Below are 19,311 nucleotides of genomic sequence, written 5' to 3'. Positions count from 1 at the left end.
TAGCACAGTGAAGAAGGTTGATTGCTTTAGCGTTCAGCTCTATCTTCTTCTTGTCATCTTCATTCCATTCAGCTTCTTCTTTCGGAGTCACCACTCCATCAGCACTTGTTTTTGTTGGGATCTTGGGACCACTCACAACGATCTTCCATAAGTTTTAGTCAACGGATTGGATGAAGATCCTTATCCTTTCTTTCCAGTAGGAATAGTTCTTTCCGTTAAAGAAAGGTGGCCGGTTGTTTGACTGGCCTTCAGTGAGGGTGTAGGCAACTGTGGTTGTGCCCAGATTGTTCGCCATTGGATCTTTGCTCCAAGCGGTTAAGCTTGATTCTTGAGACCTTAGCTCCTGATACCAATTGAAGGTTGTGGTAGGCCTAGAGAAGGGGGGGTTGAATCTATGCCTTCCTTTTAGTTGCTATTATTACCCTTTTAAAATAACTTTGCAGTTTTGATTCTGTTTGAACTCAGCAGCGGAAATTTATGAGACAATTTATTTTTGTCTCATGAATATCAGAAAACAGAACACAGCAGAGAAGAGAAAAGCTAACACCAGCAAGTATCCTGGTTCGGTTGCCTTGTGCTATGCAACCTACATCCAGTCTCCTCCACAACTATGGAAGAATTTCACTATAGTTAACAGTATTACATACACCAATAACACAGGATTGACCCAATCCTTTCACACTCAAGTTCTAACCTAACTTGACATTGGCTATGATAATACCTAACTATACCTCTTAGTGCTAACCCAACTAAGAAAGGGATACCTTACAGGTACAAGATACAAGACACAAACACACCTAAAGAAATCTGAAAATAACTCTAGGCTTTTCTCTCAAGTGTTTCACTCAGCCTTTTTCCACTCATGGCTTTTACTTGAGTTTTCTCACAATGCCTTTTCTCACTAGAAATTGCAGAATGATAAACATTGAAAAGAACATTACAATCAGTAAAACATGAAGGAGATTGACGTCATCAACAGCCTCTGTGCTATGCGAAAAACCAGATTAGCAAGCCTCTGATTCAGTTCTTCATACTGGCGGAATGCACCTTTGATTAGGTTACACTGTCCAGTTAGTTGAACTTCTTCAAAGAGCTCTCTCAGAACAATAACCTCTATTCACTGGTTTTCTCTCCTTGCTTTCTGAATGAACAGCAAGCTTCTTTTATCTCCTTGCATGTTGCTTGGTTCTTCTTCCAAGGTCAACACCTTGAGCCTTGAGCTTCAACAACTCACAGATTCACTTTTTCACCTTAATCCTCAGAGAAAAAACTTTCCCTCTGACTTACTCATTTTGACCGAAAGCCACAAAGCAGTAACAATAGAAATCTTCTTATGGTCAACTTGATCTTAGCCATAGAAATGCAACTTGGTCCCCAAGAATCTCTTGTGACCGTGGATTTGTAGCAGTGAAGAACAGAGATCAACTTTCCCTTGAATGCCATTTTCGGATAGTGCAGAGAGTTGGGAAGAAGGGATGAAGATCTGATTCATGCAAGATGAGATGGATTACCTTTCTTAAGCTTGATTTGGTTTGGATTTTCTGTTCTTTGCTTCTGTGCCTCAAGCTTCAATTTTCTCTTTCTTGCTTCTTTGGTTACTGGCTTATGGAGGAAGCTTTTCTTCTCTTTCTCTTTCTTACTTTACTGAAGTCTTGATGTGACTTGATTAGAGAGGAAAAGGACGTTGCTTTTGGTTAAGCAAAAGAGAGGGATTTGCATTTCTGAAACCAGATCGGGCTTGGATCGGGTATTGGTATGCTTGGCCCAATTTAATTTCTTTGGTTTCTTTCTTTGCTTTTGCTTGGGCTCTTTATTTTGCTTTCAGCCCAATATTCTTTGCTGAATGCCTTTTATTCCATTTGGGCTATTAACATTTGGCCTGCAACAATAAACAATTAGTTAATAGGTAAATTATAATTAATCAACACTAATTATTTATTTTGCTCAAAAATAATGTTTGTCATCACTAATCAATTTAGTTAATTTCTTAACTCAACAATAATTAATGATGCAAAAAGAGATAATAAACTAGTTACCGGTACAAAATACTTTTTCAATTTAAATGAACAAAAGAGAGCAATAGATAACACAATCGCTAAGTTAATGATTAACAAATTCATTAAAAACAAAATTCAAATCTATTCTTACAGCAACAAATTTACCTCGTTGATAATTTCCAACAACAAATTCAACTATGATAATTTTCAGCAACAAAAAATTTAGCTAAGTGATTATTTCAGCAAGATAGCAACAAATTCAAGGTTTAGTGAAGATAATCAACAGCAAATTCAACTTAGTGATGATTTTCAGCAACAAAAATTATTTATACCAAGTGATTATTCACAAGACAGCAACAAATTTAAGGTTCAATCAGCAACAAAAATTCAACTTAGTGATGATTTTCAGCAAAAGAAAATTTTAACTAAGGGATTACATATATACTGAAAAGAAAAAAAAAATTAAAACTCCATCTTGAAAATGGCCTAACTAAAAATAAAGAGTACAAAAATACCTCGTTCAAAGATAAGACTTCAGAAACCATTTAAGATATAATGATATATACTACAAAGTGAAATTAAACCAACAGACATGTTCAAAATGATCCAGCATTTATATAAATTTATTACAAATAAATCTATAAGGAACCTAAAAAAAGATAACAAATTTGTACAAGAAGATCCTTACTAAACTAAATGTCCGAGAATTAACAAGTAAATGATCCCAAAACTACACCCAAGATGAACTATCAACACTTAATGCAGCATAAAATCACAATCCAGTTCAAAACAGATCCAATTACAAGAAATACACACTTCAAACAGGTAACCAACAATTCTACACCAAAAATCCAAACGAATAATTTGAACTTAATAGGATCGGATCAGATCTAATGATCTCAAATCAAACTACAGACAAAACAAATACAAAGTTTTGACTCAAAACCAGAATTTATAATCGGGAAAATACTATCAAAGAAAATATATGGAAGCAACAAACAGCATTTGATTTGATTTCCATTTTAGCATTCAGCAACAAACATTACAAAACAGCAACAAGTAATCCCTAATCACACTAAACCTGAAATCAATAAAGCTAACAGAGCATAATTCCTAATTACAAAAGAGCAAGAAGTAATCCCTAATCACACTAAACCTGAAATCAATAAAGCTAACAGAGCATAATCCCTAATTACAAAACAGCAACAAGTAATTCCTAATCCCTAATCCAGTTTTAGCAACATCAAGAAAATTTCAACAAAAATTTCAGGAATTAAAAACTGAGAAGCAGAAAAAAATCAATTATTTGATTTCTATTAATCTATTCACAATTTCACATTCAAAAAAATCAGCAAACAGAGCATAAAAGGAAGAGAAGAACCGAAGAAGTGAAAGCAGTGCCACTAAGATTTGTACTCATGCAATGGTCCAACCCACCATAACAAAGGTCAAACAATAGGACCACTTGTCTTGTAATGTATGGATAATTTTTTTGTATATTGAAAAAATCTTGGTGTAATACTCAATTATTGAATTTGATGGTATTTTTTAAAATTGTGGAAACAGTACAACACGCTCTCCTTGGATACGCCCCCTTGTTACTTTTTTTTTCTTGCATGAGTGATTATTATTTAATAAAACGGAAAGAGTACATAAAGAGTACGCAAAGATAATAAAATTTTGAAAGAATAAGGAAAGAAAAGAAAAGATGAAGAAATTTTATTGATTATTGATTGATTGAAATTGTAAATTATGAAGGTAAAACTGTATATATATAGTTGAATTTGTAGGGCGTAAGACTTTTTTTATTATTGTCATGGACTACGATGAAAAAGTAGTTTAATATTATTTTTCATCTTTAGTTATAAACTTTGATATTTGAACTTGTCTGTGAACTTGTTATGTATTATTTTTTCTCCTATGAGAATCGCGCATGCTGAAATTTTACCTGTATGATTCTACTGCCAGTGACATTGCCAGTTTTGTTCGCCCAAGTATTGAGGCTGAGTTGGCAAAGAGTGATTGAGGAAGACTATTTGATAACATTTGTTCTCATTGTGCTCAAGCTAAACCTCATAAATTGTCTTTCCTTCATTCTTCTATACAGCACTACTACTGCTTGTTTTCTCTGATGTTTGGAGACCATCACCATATATCTCTCATTTAGGTCATAGATTTTATGTGACTGTACTTACTTACTCTAATGTTTGGCTTTATTGATGCTTGTTTACTGCCTTTGTATAATTTCAATCTTCTACGCAAGGTGGGAAAAAAAATTTCACGTTTAGTTCCTATTTATATACATTAGGTATATACTAAATCGCAAAAAAAAAATACTTATAATAAAATGTTTATAATAAAAAAATTTGAAATGTACTCCCTTTAGAGTACTCATAATATATTTTAAGCCAATTTTAAATTTTATAAAATTATTTACAACAATTAAAAAAATGCTTATACATATTTTGAAATTTTTATCAAGGTAAGAATCACAAAAAAAATGCTTATAATTAAAAAATTTGAAATGTACTCCCTTTTATAGTACTCATAACATATTTTAAGTTATTTTTAAATTTTATAAAATTATTTACAATAATTAAAAAATATTTATAATAAAAATTTTTAAAATTTTATAAAAATATTTAATTTAAAATTATTGGTAAAATCTTAATTGTACTCTATTACAAAATGAATAATTACAATGATATAAATATTTTATATAAAAATTAATAAAAAATTCAAATTTCATATAATAATATTTCATTTATTTTTGATAGCTTATACATATTTTAGAAAAGTTTCGTAAATTTTTAGATAATATTATTTTTTTAATTTTTTAAATTATTGATTGTGTAAAAGCATATTGTATTTGGAATTTGAGTAAATGTATTATTTATTTTTTTTAATTTTTTAAATTATTGATTGTGTAAAAGCATATTGTATTTGGAATTTGAGTAAATGTATTCTTTGATGCATTCGATTTACCTACATAGTGTAGTAAATAATAAATGGAATAAAATTATGTTATTTCTCACGTATCCTTATAAATCGAACTCATTTGGTTCGATTTATATGCATATGAAATTAAATTATGTTATTTACTTACATGCAAATACAAATCGAAGCTATTTATTTTGATTTATAGGTATATATCAATTTGTGTGCAATTTGAATTTATTTGGTACTGGTTTCCATAAATCTAATTTGATTGATTCGATTTACATAAAAATGAATCTTGACACATTCAGATAGCCATTTTCATTTTTGAGAATCTGGATAATTTTAAATGTCAATTGATTTATTCTACTAATTTACCCTATGTAAGTACTAATAAACAATGTCGACCTGGAGCACTAGTAACTTAGTGCCTCCACATTTTTGGGATACAATGGCGAGTGCTTATATTATCAGTATGAACTTCATATATAGTTATATACACATCAACACATGCTAGCAAAGTGCTTGTTACCTGTAAAAAAAAAGTGTTTTTTATTAATGGCTAGTATGCACAAATCACTTCACCATGTTGGCCACTGAAAGCCTCTTGATGGTTAATGCCTTCGGTATTCCCGATCCGACAAGCTAAAGACTAATCCGTCACAAATCCGAGCATGCACAAAGTGAGATTCGAATCCCTGACAATTGTTTAAGTAAACGAGTGAGCTCACTGTTTAACTAACCCAAGTTAATTTACATAGCTTATAATTTATTATTAAGGTTTAAGTTTGGTATATGAATTATACCTTTTGTTGGAAAACGCTGGAATGTATAAACATTTGAATATCTTTGTACTTTTTACAAAAAATACAAAAATGAGCACGCATCCATGCTTTGATTTTCATATAATGGCTGTTACACATCTAACAAAAATACATTAATTTCTTTCGATTATTCGTAGATTTAGTTAATATTGATTTGAAGGTGAAAATACAAAAAAATTACCACCTTGCACAACTTTAACTCCCTAAATCATAGGATGACATGCAACTCTTATGGAAAAACCACAATTAATTAAAAGAAAAAATAGTAAATAATGAACTGAATTAATTGAAGTAGACATCTTCAACTCGTTATTTGACATATTTAACTAACTTACTTAATATAATACGTATTTATATATTTAACTATCATCTTTATATAAAAACATCTTCATGTGAATAGGCACCCTAATTAAAATACATTGTGATCTTATTCCCAAAACGAATATCTACTAAGGCATAGTACTTAATATAAAACATGATATGCAAAAGTATAACTACAATTCTACAAATGTTCCTTCCTCCTGTTTGCTGCTTCTGTATTGTGAGCCACTGAGCCCTCATTTACAATATCTTGCAACCTCAAATTTATTCTGGATGAGTCAAGAGGATTCGTGTATAAACGTTCAATTAGATTTTAACATTTTGTTGAAGGTAAGAGGAGCTTTGATCCACGGGAAACGGATCTTCTTAGGTTGATTTTTCACATAACCTTGTTAGATGTGATCTTTTACCCTTCATTTAAAATGAGGAATAATACAAAACACTTGACAAGCAGAATGAAAGGTGAGAGATTACACATGGAAGTTCGTATGAAAAATCAACATGAGAGGATCAATTCCAAGTTCTAAACAAACTTTACAAGGAAATTGTTTACTTTTACTGCGCTGCGGTGGAAGCAGGAGGTATAAATCTCATGAGGAAGCTTGACAGGGACCAAATGCAAATCACACCAAGGAATTGTAGGACATTCAAAAGGGTACCCAGAGAGTTATTTATAGCCATGTTGTGTGAGGTCATCTCAGCTCCTCTAACTGTAAATGATAAAGCAGTCACCAGTTGTGCTGCTCTATTTAGTTGGTGCAATCTATACACCTGTCAATAACAATCTATTAGTAGAAGTTGTTGATGTAAATTTGCATTAAGATCTGTATCATTGATGATGCACCAGATTTATCTCACTGAATCTAGACATAGTCCTTAGTTCCTTATTCATACATAACTCATCAAGTGAAATTTTTAGTCGATTCGTCCAATTAAGAAGACCTAGAGAATCAAAATGCTAATTTAGTGTATCAATTAGGCAGGCAAAACTCTGTAAGGAAAAGGGTGACTGGATAAATTAATCTTTTTGTGATTACACTTTACGGGGAGGACAAAAATACATAATTTGATCAGCATGGAATTGGATTGTACTTACTTGGATGATTAATGGAATAGCAGACCATGAAGTTGATTTTCGATATCTTGCATACTGTTCAAATGCAAATTGGACAACTATACCAACCAGGTATGGAGCAAGAGTTGCGGATGCAGCAGGACCAGTCCACGGCCAAGACCAAACCCATAGTGACCATAGGAATTGCGAGACTAAGCACCAGGGTAGCAACAGAAGAGACGTGATGTCCCAACAAGAGTTGCGGTTTCTTGTTGCATGGGTCTCCTTAATCGGTCTAGTAGATAAAGATATACCGCAACACCACAATAGAAAATTGCTTCTGTGAAGAATAATATGAGGAAATCTGTAGATGAAGAAAGCAGTCAGTTCAGAGAAGAGAGCCAAATATGTATAAAGAAAGAAAGAAAGAGAACTAAAAAGATTTCAAGCAAGCAATTATACATGCAGACCCCAAGAATTACTACAACTACTAAGTCAGCTAAAAAATTGAATTTCTAAACCAGGTTCAATATTTGTAAAAGTTTTATCAACTTCAGCCCAAAATTTATGATGAATTATGCTTGTGGTTTAATTAAGTCTCCTTTTCAGTCCAATGACTATTGTTAATTGATTTTATATCGAGAAACAATAATTCCAAATTAATCGATGAGCAGCATATCCACGTTCAGAAAGTCCAAAATGCTCCCCTAGCAATATCCAATTACTAAATACCCCAAATGAAATTGGTTCCCTTTTGCTCCACAGGTTTCTTCACCAGCAGATGGCACATATTACCCACATCGGTTCAATAAGTTACTTAATATGAACTACATCCAAAAGCAAGAACAGTAAGTAACAAAGATTGCAGAGTGAAGACAAAACAATGCATCACCAAAACACATACAATGAACAAACACAACAGAGAGGCTTTCTGCCATCGAAACTTTACCTGTTAACAAAGAGTCTTCGAAAATGATGGAGAGCACTTTGCGCAAATAGAGTGAAGGAAAAATGAAAGAAGCAACAAGGACCGCAGGACCCACAAACCACAAGATGCTATTTTGACTCTCTTCTTTTGACGATAGTGTCTCATTGTCTTTTCTATATGGACGGTTAAAGAATGATATAAAGCCTGGTTTTCCATCACTTCCCAATAAATTAAAAGATGAGTTGCCAATGGTAGATATGTCTTCAGCAATAGCATCTTCGCTTTCTGGAACTAAAGCAGCTTCATCAAGCTCAGTGCTTTGTGGTTGATCCTCAGAGACAACAGAGAGAGCATTATGACTGTTTCTGGAACCTTCCCTTTAACTTTGGAATTCCATATATAAACTTGAACTGGCATGATTTGTCTAACCATGATAGAAATACAAAAAAGAACATTAACTGAGAACACTTCCAGAGGATTTCATATATGTCAGGAAACCCATAGATCACATCATTTGCGCTGATGCAGGTACAAATTAGACTTGTGAACTTCACACTTTGTGCCAAAGGATTCCCTCCATTAAGCAACAATTAAATATCTGATGGAACTCTCATGAAATATGCACATGTAAAGCCTTTTCAGCATTAAAACCTCCAATAATACCATGATTAACAGTTCTTACTGGAGGGAATTTTCACTGAAGTGTGAAGTTCAGGGGTCATTTGCACTTTTCAACCCCAAGATCTAATCAGCACATGGACCAAGGTTTAAAGGTGTAGAGCCATTTACCCCCTTAATATTTATAAATTTATACAGCTAACAGACTTATCTAAGGAGTAACTTGTAACATTCATATCTCTAAAAGAGGAAGAAAAAGCAGCTGACAGAAGCTTACTGCAGAATGCAGAGATTCATGAATCACCGAATAGATAAGCAAGCTACCTTTAGCATATATTTGCAGCTGGGCAGCAGTTTGTTTGTTGACAAACAACCCTTGTGATAATCTTGACTGAATATAGAATGAAAAGAAAGCCACACAAGTTGAAGAGTAAATCAAGCAATACTCGAAGATAATGAAGCAGAACAGGATAATGAAATGAAGTTTAACTAGAAGATAGCAAGAGTGAGTTACTAAAGTAGCAAAGCAAGTTACACAATTGCTTGATTAGTAGTTTAAATATATGGAAAGCTCTAAGTAGACATCGTTGAGATTCATACATGTCACGCCTATCATCACCATATTGAAGAAAAATAATTATATATACAGTCACTATTGGAATGCATACATCCATTGACCAAGTGAATTGCGACCATTAGATTACATATCTTCCACTTTCGTGCAAGTTCTACTGATGAACGAAAATTCAGCAGCGAAACCATATCCAGTCTTAATCCAATGCTAACAGGGAGATCCACATTCTGCAACTTCAAGAGCTACACCGAAATCCAACAGATTCGAAATGTCCTCTAAAACCAAAAGCTGTCTATCTAAATCCAATAAGTTGCGTATAGTTGAAATCAATCAAAGCTTAAAACTAGGGAGAAATTCTTGGATGCTCCTAGCGCGCTCTTACCGTTGAGTGTGTCACCATAACAACAGTAAAACCATCAAATTGGAGACAGCAGCTAGCTAAACACACAAGATAAGTTAGGTAGCAGCTTTTTCCTCTTTCAATTTTTTCTTTTGAGCCCTAACACTAAGAATAGCTATCACCAAATGAGGGCCAAATTGCACACTACCTCATGCAAAAGCATAACCCTAATCAACAAATGCATAAGCCATACATACATAATCCTATTCAAGTAACTATTAGTCAATCCAAGCACTAAGTTTTCATGGAACGAAAATGGATACAAATAATTACACCCTAAACATGAAATTAATTAATAAAACAAATTAACACAGGTCATAATTAGGGGTGATTGATATAAAAACGTACCTGGAAAAGTGTTGTACGGTGAAAAGGGGAAGGAAGAGGAGCCACTAAGCAAGAAGAAAATGATGAACCAATTCTGCTACTGCTTCCCATAATCATAATCATAATAACAACAATAATAATAATAATAATTATACTAATGATATGTTAGTTAGTGTGATTGTAGAAGCTGTAGTAGCTTCGAATTAAGCTCAACCTGAGAAGAACAATTCCTGAACGAACATCAACCCATATTTGATGATTTTGGGGGAATATTAATATTAAATTAATATTAATACGAATTAGTGATGATACTTATATTATATTATATTATCATCTTCAACTTTTCACAATACAGCTAACTTATTTTCAATCTTTATAATTTTTTTTTCCTAAAGATATAAAAGTCATTAAAAGTAATTTAAATGCTTGTACTTAAAACTCTAACCGAACCGGTTCACTAAAAAAAGAAACCCTAACAAAACCAAAACACCCCCCCAAAAAAAACGTGACCACCTAGCCGCCGCTCAAAACACTCACTGCACTCTCTACAGCACTTCCTTCCAGCACCTCCCATCGCCGGCGAACCCCTTCCCCCTACCACCTCCCAACGCCGCCGAACCATTCCTCCCAGCACCAGCCAGCACCACCCTCGCGGACAGATAGGCCCTAACTCGGTATCGTCTTTGCTGCTCTTTTGCAGCAAGTCTTTGAAATCTCAGTGGTAGCCAGTGCCGCATCTCCAAATTAACAGTTTTGGATTTGTTGAAATGCCTTCCATGGCTAAGGGAAGCCATGGCCCTTGTTCTACCGGAAAATTCTCTAATGGAAAACAGAATCGTCAAACTGAGTTCTCTGCACGGTATGTATTTCTGGAAAACTTGACTTTGTTGTTTTTCAACATTTATAGTTGTTTTTTTTTTCAGGAGGCAAAAGATAGCACAGCAGAGGAAGTCTCTCCCGATAGCTTCTGGTATTGGCTGAGCTTGATTTTATATTTTTCTTCCTTGTTATTCGAAGCTTGTGTTGTGATAATTCGGATTATGCTTCTCTTGTAGTTGAGAAAAGACTCATTGAAGAGGTCCAAAAGAATGATATTTTGATTATCGTTGGAGAAACAGGAAGTGGGAAAACCACACGTAGGTTACATCTTATTTTTTATATAATTCGTGATTTAGCTTTTCTATGAAAGTAAAGGAAAAAAAGGCTTTTGGACATAGCAGGTTTTCACCATGTTCTATGTATTCCATTTTACTGTGTAGAGATTCCACAGTTCCTGTTTGGTGCTGGATTTTGCCGTGATGGAAAAGTGATTGGGATAACTCAACCGAGACGAGTAGCTGCCATTACAGTTGCAAAACGGGTTGCTGAAGAATGTGGTGTTGAGTTGGGCCAGAAAGTTGGGTACTCTGTTAGATTTGATGATACTACTTCCAGCTCAACAAGAATTAAATATATGACAGATGGATTGCTTCTAAGGTATACGTGTAACATGGATGTTTGGATATCTTTTTTCGTTTTCCATTAAGATTCATTTTGTGAGACTTTTACTGGGAACTTGGCCAATCAGAATTTGTTGCTCTTCTCAATACTGAAATACAGAAGAAATTATGACTTTGCTTTGGTGGAGGTGTCTTTCTGCCATTTGTTTTAAGTTGTTTTCTTTAAGAATGGACTAACCAAACCACGTTCTTCACAAATCGCCCTCTTTGACATGGATTTTAGTTGTATATGATTTGAAGCAGCTAAGGAGATTTCAATTTGAAATATTTGTTTTCTGTAGATTGTAAGTGCAGATTTTTGTATAGCATAGCTGATGTGTTTCTTTATGCTTATAGGGAAGCATTGTTGGATCCATATCTTTCCAAGTATTCTGTTATAATTGTTGATGAAGCACATGAGAGAACTGTCCACACTGATATCTTGCTGGCCTTGCTAAAAAATGTACAATCTGCTCGGTCAAGATCTGTTGCTGATGATCAGGGCATTAACTTTGGAAAAAAGAATGTGAATGCTGGCATGTCACTAGAGAAAGAATACGGTGGTCAGAGCAGCAGTTTTCTTAAAAAGGATAACCACGACAAGTATGCTCCATTGAAGCTAATAATTATGTCTGCTAGTCTTGATGCTCGCACTTTCTCCGAGTATTTTGGCAGTGCCAAATCTGTTCACATCCAAGGGAGACAATTTCCTGTGGATATATTTTACACATGCCATCCAGAAGAAGACTATTTAGATGCTTCCTTGATAACAATATTCCAGGTGATAGGTTTAATTAATAACCACTTCATTTAATCTAATATAATGCAATCGATATTTTACTTGATTGTAATGAGAAATCTTTGGATATTTACAATGCATCACTCTTGGTTTCTACATATGCATTTATGGTATTTACAGCTTCATAACTCATGCGATGGCTCACTCCATTCATTCTCATTAGCACATTGAATCATCCAGCGATATTGCCGCGTATATATTATAAATTAAATCATATGGTATACGGTTATAACAATGTAGTGAGTGATGGATGACTGAGAAACAAACTTCATAGCTCTGTTGCTTAAACTCATGTCATTGATCTATAGATTCATTCAAAGGAGGGCCCTGGTGATATACTAGTATTTCTGACTGGTCAAGAAGAGATTGAATCAGTTGAAAAGCTTATCAATGACAGACTCACTCAGTTTCCTGAAGGGAGTCAGAAGCTTCAAGTTGTGCCTATATTTGCAGCTCTTCCATCTGAGCAGCAGTTGCGGGTCTTTGCACCAGCTCCGTCTGGGTTTCGCAAGGTATCTCATCATTGGCTCTGTCTCTCAACTGATTCAATAAAACTAAAGGGAAAATATATTTAAGTTAGATGTTTGTAAAATTGGATTCACATATTTAAAATGATTGATATATTTGGTCTAGGTTTCCATTAAATATCATGAAGCATTCTGTTTTGTCTGACCATGTCTATAATTTAAAGTGAAATGCGGGTGGCCTCATTTTAGTGTTGAATATGCATATGCACATGCTTTTAAATTCATATATAATCTATTTTCAAGTAAGGTTCACTGTAAGTGCTACCAGCTTTTCCATAACAACTACCTTCTATGATTTGGTAAATTTCAGCTCAGCTAGACATAATCCCTATGAACACTATGATTTTTTTTTTTAAATAATTGAGCATCACCTGTTTAATGGGATCTGATGCAAATTTTAAATAATAATCTTTATCGAATGGGTACTCACTTGCTTTTAGTTGCATTCAAGTTATCTTTCTGTTTCTTTCTTAGGTGATATTGGCAACTAATATTGCTGAGACATCAGTAACGATTCCTGGAGTAAAGTATGTAATAGATCCTGGCTTTGTCAAAGCACGTTCTTATGATCCTGGAAAAGACATGGAATCTTTGATTATAGTACCTACATCCAAATCCCAGGCACTGCAAAGAAGGTATGCTGCAAGATTCTGTTTTAGTGTGCTTAATGTTGATTGTTGCTTTAATTTAGTCAACAAAAACCCGACAAGCTTTTCTCTGTTTAACCGAGGATGTCAGTTTTCCAGTGTTAATGTAGTTTAGTGTAGAAAACCTTTTCCGCACATCACACAGCATTGCTGAACAAATACCTTTTAGATGCAAACCTAGCATATTGTTTCTGGTATATTTTTCAATTTATTTTTGTCGTGTGTTTTTTTTTTTTTTTTTTTTGGCTATGCATGTCCATTGGGAATCTCTTTATTATAAAGCTTGTAATATATTTTATCAGAAAATGAAATTAAACTGAGTGATGTAACCTTTCATTTTTTTTTTCTTTATGATGCCTTTTCAAGTCTTGAACTCTCTTTTCTGTATAATAGCTCATTCTTTAATTGTGATTTTATGTGTAGCTGTTCTTACATATCATATGTTGGTTATAATGAGTGATATCATTTGCATAGTTACTCTCGCTAAACTATCTTACTGAAATTAACATATACATGGAATTCTTCATTAAGTACGAGCAAACTGATTGTTAGCTTTATTGTTCAGTGGCCGTGCAGGGCGTGAAGGACCTGGAAAATGCTTTCGTCTATATCCAGAAAGTGAATTTGAGAAGCTTGAGGATTCGACAAAGCCAGAGATTAAGCGGTGCAACCTATCTAATGTGATTTTGCAGCTTAAGGCCTTGGGTGTTGATGACATATTAGGGTTTGATTTTATTGAGAAACCTTCACGGTGAGAAACTTGTCAGCATTTTGGTTTCATTGTTTCCCTACATTTACATATTTATCAGTATTTATGTGCTCCATTTTTGCTGATAATTATTTGTCGTATCATTTTTTTTAGATATGTCTATGGTGAATCCTTTTTATTTTTGACATATGGTTTTTGATGGCACAATGGTAGAATTCTCCCTTTCCTGAACAAATTCTAACAAATTCCAACCAATATTTCAGAGGTAATACCCATTTTACTCTCTAAAATTGAATGAATGAGTCAATTTAGTACCTCATTTTTCAAAATGACAAATTCTGTCCCTCACTTTCAGAAATGTGATTCCCATGTTAGTCTTTGAACAAACTTCCGTGTCACAACCGTTAGTGTACTGCTAATTTGGTTAGTTAAATCTACTGTCATAGCTAGTTGACGTGGAAACATTTTAATTATGGTCAATATGGTGCTTGAAGTTGGTTCATGTGTCTTATTGATGTGTATCAATTTTTTTTTTAATTAAGACCTATGGACCAATATTAAATACCATTTGAATACAATTAAGAATTGTTACACATTAAAAAATTATTATAGTACCAGGGTGGCATTTAAATGTTCACTTCAGCATTACCCTAACGGATGTGAGACGAAAGTTTCGTTGTTTCTAAAAGTGGGACACACACTTGGTCATTTTGAAAAGCTGGGGATCAAATTGACCCATCCAATCAATTTCAGGAATCAAGATGCACATTACCTCAATATTTTAGCTTTTGATAAATAAATAAAGAAGGTGGAGTTTTGTGATTAATTTTGGAAGAAAAAAAACAACTTTCTGAATCCAAACAGATCCAAATGATTCTATTATCTTCATTATAACATCAACCACAACCACTTTCTAAGGTAGTAAAAATGAGTTTTAATGGTTCATTCCACTTATTATCATAGTGCAACCTGAGAACAACATATATGGTTGTTTGTACTGTGGTGCACATTATACTACAATCTTGGTACAATGACCACTATTTGGAAGCATACATGAGGTAAATAAAAATTTCTGTCTGACTAGATGTAATTTCTGATCTCTTTGATAATATATTAGTGAATTATTCTTCTGGCATCCCTTGTTAGTGAGCTTTTGAAATTTCTTTTGATCTCTTGTAAGCTGTATCATGTATTGTACTGTTGAACTGAAGTAGCCGCGGTCAGGGTCAGGGATATATATATTACTGTTTCTATATGCTAATATACTATGCAAAACATTATTGAAAGCTTGTTTCCTTTCATGTTTGAACAGGACAGCGATTATCAAATCATTGGAACAGCTATTTTCACTAGGTGCTCTAACAGATGACTGTCAACTCTCTGATCCTGTTGGGCATCAAATGGCTCGGCTGCCCTTGGACCCTGTTTATTCCAAAGCTCTTATCTTAGCTAGTCAGTATAACTGCCTAGAGGAGATGTTGATAACCGTAGCAATGCTGTCTGTGGAATCCATATTTTATGCTCCTCGGGAAAAGCAAGTAGAGGTTTGAATAACGAATTCTGATTCTACTGCATATCTGTTATATTCTCTTTGATGTTACTATGAAAAACAAGGCTTAAAAGGATTTTGATCAAATGCCTGTCTTTTTTTCCTCTTGTCCTTATAATTTTTTTGGTTTTCGTTTAGTAAAATTTCAAACTTGGTTATTTAAGTACCTACAATTAATTTGCTTGCTGATGTGATATGTCTTGCCACATCAGCATTCAACCTGCCAGTTCAGCACTTAATGGAACAAACTAAGACTAAAATAGGTAACTTTAATTTTACTCGACTAAAATCAGAAGAAAAATTTTAGGGACCAAAACATAAGAGGTGTTTCGTAGGGACCAAAAATTTATTTAATCCGACAAACAAATATGAATATTAATCATTGATTGTATACTTCCATAGTCTACCCCTCTATTGACTATTTAACAGGATGTGTAAATAGTGTATAAATGATTTATAAAATAAGCAATGAATTTCTGTAGGAAAATTCTAGTGTTGGTATAATTACAGGTGTCATTCATTGTCTATTCCTTGCATGCAATTGAAGTTACTGTTTTTCTCATCTTTTTACTAGGCAAGAACTGCAATAAAATGCTTCTCTAGTCCGGAGGGAGACCACATTACTTTGATTAATGTGTATCGAGCATCTAATGATTTCTTAGAGAAGAGATCAATAGAAATGGGCAAAGCAAAAATTGAAAAGGCTTTCAGAAAGTGGTGTAAGGATAATTTTATTAGTAGTCGTTCTCTTAGACATGCTCGTGACATCCACAGGTAGTTGTTATTTTAAATCTAAATTCATGATATCTTTAAGGGTAAATTACACTCACAGCCCCTGAGGTTTATCAAATTACAGGCACCATCCTTTTATTTGAATAGCATGCACGCACTTCCCCTCTATTTGTGTCATTATATTGAAATGACATTAAATAGGTTGTATAAAGTCATTTTTAACTCCACTCTCTTTATGCATAGAGAACTTGTAGAGACGAAAGAACAATGGCAAAATCTCTCTTTCGTTTAACATTGTTATGTAGGGCATTTTTGTCATTTCAATTCAGTAAAGTAAAATAAAACAAAATAAAAAGTATTAAGATACAGGTATAGGCACATGTATAAAGATTTGATAGTTACATTAATACCAGGAATCTAAGTGTATTATTTAGACGAACAATTGGTGCAATGTAGGGGTGGTGAGTGCATACTGGTCAAAAAATGTGGGTAGGGGTGAATGTAATTTACCTTGTCTTGCTTGAAATCTACTCTATGCATTCTCATCTCTGATAACTACTGCAGGCAAATTAGGGTACATGCTGAACAAATGGGGCTGAATCTAGCTTCTTGTGGAGATGATATGCTTCAGTACCGCAGATGTCTTGCTGCTTCCTTTTTCCTCAATGCGGCTGTAAAGCAGCCTGAGGGCACATACAGGTTGTTGTCTATTCCCTCTATTAAGTTCAAACTCCTGTGGAATTTTATATTTTTATTCTTTAGCATTTTGACTTGTTTGCTAATTGGCAACTGTATATAGTGTTCAACTCAGATATTTATTTTACTTATATCGAAACAATTTTCTGCTTTGTCACGACATGGCAGGGCCTTGGCAAGTGGTCTGGTGGTGCAGATCCACCCATCTTCTGTATTATTCAGGCAAAAACCAGAGTGTATTATTTTTAATGAACTTGTTCAAACTAATAGCAAGTACATTCGGAATGTAAGCAGAATTGACTACCTATGGTTAACTGAGCTGGCTCCTCAATATTATGCTGTGAAAAATTAAATTCTTCATGGTTTTGACAAACAGGTAATTAAAACTTTCTTTATTTTTGCATCTCATTTGTGCTTTGATAATTTTGGGCAGTTATATACTTTTATTATGTTAATCTTTGCCATTTTTACATCCATAGAGAATAAAGCAACTTGCTAAAGTGGCCTTGAAATTCCCAAAAGTTTCCTATATCTTTGTCGCCTTAACACTATGCTTGGCATATTAATCATGTTACACTTAAACTGGAATAACTGCTGATATCAGCTTAGTAACAAAATGGATCTGATTAGCTTGTGATGTCTCTAGGTTTTCTTTTCTTTCTTCCCAGAAATCCTAGCTTAATGGAACTGATAATCTCATGTACAGTCAAATTGCTTTGCACCTAATCTCAAGATGTGAAACATAATATGCTAATGATTGTTCAAACCCCTTCACCTGGAAAAATTAAAGAAATGATTTGTACAAAATTTATCCATTCATTCCACATATAAATGGCACTGAAATGATTGATTTTTATCGTAGGACATTTATCTATTACAGCAAGATCAGTGAAAGGTTCAGAATATGTCTACTTTATGGATGTTGAAGATCGACTTTATATGAAATGACAACAGTTTTAATGGCTTGTCTTTGCTATCATTACTTGTCTGAAACTATGGAGATGCGGCTGGATCCTCCAATGACATACACCTCTTACTGAGTTGTTCCTGCTTCATTTTCTACTACTTGGGTGGTTACTGCTATCGAGATTCGGTAACGGGTGAGTGATGGAACCGCAAACCTTGCCGTCGATGGCTACATTTGAGGTGGTGGATTAGCTTGAGCAAAGGAATTGAGTTAGACCAGTTAACAAATATTTTGAGCTGCCAAATTCTATCAAACTTTAGGTGCTAGTGGTATTATTTGTCTAATGAGTTCAATAATCAGTGTATAAAGTTATTTTTTCTAGATCTGCATATTTATCTAATCTTGTATATTAATTTTAAGGGTAAAATATGTTTTTTGTTTCTAACGTTTTCAAAATTTCTCAAAAATACTATTAATGTTTAATTCGATTCAATTTTGTCCTTAACGTTTAAAATAACTTTTAATTTTATCCTTATTATTAAATTTTAGGTGGTCAATCATTAGTCAACATTTTAATTCTAATTTTATCCTTTATTTTTTTCTTAATTTTCAATGTCAATCCTAATAATTCAAAAAATTCACCCCTCTTAACCTCGAATCCCACTCTTGACCATTGCCAAACAATCTAAACACTCTTCACCTCCACTGCCACCAGCTTACAACAATCATGTCATTGGTCCACTTTTTTTTTAAAAGAAAGTTCTTATGGTCCACACTTTCAAAAACTTTTTTTTATTAGTCTTTCGATACCTTTTACCACCATTCTATCTATGTCCCTCGTGGTATTGGCTCGATTTTCCCATGAAGAGCACCAATAAAATGTAACTTACAAAGACATTGAGTCTATATTCTTATATTTATTATATCTTATCGTTATAAACAATACAATAAATTTATAACCCTAATAATTAATTTATTAATTTCTATAAATAACTCATTAAATGTAATAAACATTCATATTACAAATGTCATCATATCGAATTTAACACAAAAAATTTATTTTCGAACTACACAATATCTCAAACTTAGGGAGCATCATTCTTTCGACAATATCATCAAACAAACAGACAATTATTTTATCAAAGTTCGCGTGGTTCATCTATGGAAAACATTAATTCCCACAAATGAAGAGAAACTTCTTTGCTTTAGAAATGATTATATTAGATGAAAAGATACAAAACAAACATATTTATTGTCTTTTTAAATTGAATTTACAAAAAAAATATT

General features: G+C 33.5%; 1 protein-coding gene and 1 pseudogene across 2 annotated transcripts; one reads left to right on the top strand and one right to left on the bottom strand.

Moving 5' to 3' along the window:
- Nucleotides 1-5,990: 5,990 nt before the first annotated feature.
- LOC148561226 (uncharacterized) lies at nucleotides 5,991-10,315 on the bottom strand (annotated as a pseudogene).
- Nucleotides 10,316-10,408: 93 nt separating this feature from the next.
- On the top strand, nucleotides 10,409-18,538 carry LOC148561225 (pre-mRNA-splicing factor ATP-dependent RNA helicase DEAH10-like). Of its 2 annotated transcripts, none has more exons than XM_088491713.1 (13): nucleotides 10,409-10,839; nucleotides 10,904-10,950; nucleotides 11,036-11,116; nucleotides 11,240-11,456; nucleotides 11,816-12,239; nucleotides 12,566-12,769; nucleotides 13,259-13,419; nucleotides 13,997-14,182; nucleotides 15,453-15,684; nucleotides 16,264-16,463; nucleotides 16,986-17,120; nucleotides 17,286-17,493; nucleotides 17,980-18,538. In XM_088491713.1, exons 1-12 carry the CDS (start codon nucleotides 10,748-10,750, stop codon nucleotides 17,467-17,469), a joined length of 2,163 nt encoding a protein of 720 aa, XP_088347839.1. In that variant the 5' UTR covers nucleotides 10,409-10,747; the 3' UTR covers nucleotides 17,470-17,493; nucleotides 17,980-18,538. The 2 variants fall into 2 exon arrangements, with proteins under 2 accessions (XP_088347839.1, XP_088347840.1); XM_088491714.1 differs by having other exon boundaries at nucleotides 10,423-10,839; nucleotides 11,251-11,456.
- The last annotated feature ends 773 nt before the right edge of the window (nucleotides 18,539-19,311 follow it).

This window comes from Arachis ipaensis, chromosome B6 (assembly GCF_059453495.1).
Source record: "Arachis ipaensis isolate K30076 ecotype BB chromosome B6, ASM5945349v1, whole genome shotgun sequence".
Classification (NCBI taxonomy): Eukaryota; Viridiplantae; Streptophyta; class Magnoliopsida; order Fabales; family Fabaceae; genus Arachis; species Arachis ipaensis.
The sequence above is the reverse complement of the archived record's forward strand: the minus strand, read 5'-3'. Positions and strand labels throughout refer to the sequence as shown.

Bases quoted from the DNA above. Each gene is read 5' to 3' on its own strand.
- LOC148561225 (XM_088491713.1), top strand. From the start codon at position 10,748: ATGCCTTCCATGGCTAAGGGAAGCCATGGCCCTTGTTCTACCGGAAAA. The intron at 11,117-11,239 runs GTAGGTTACATC...TTTACTGTGTAG, and splicing joins AGGAAGTGGGAAAACCACAC to AGATTCCACAGTTCCTGTTT. The intron at 13,420-13,996 runs GTATGCTGCAAG...TTTATTGTTCAG, and splicing joins TCCCAGGCACTGCAAAGAAG to TGGCCGTGCAGGGCGTGAAG.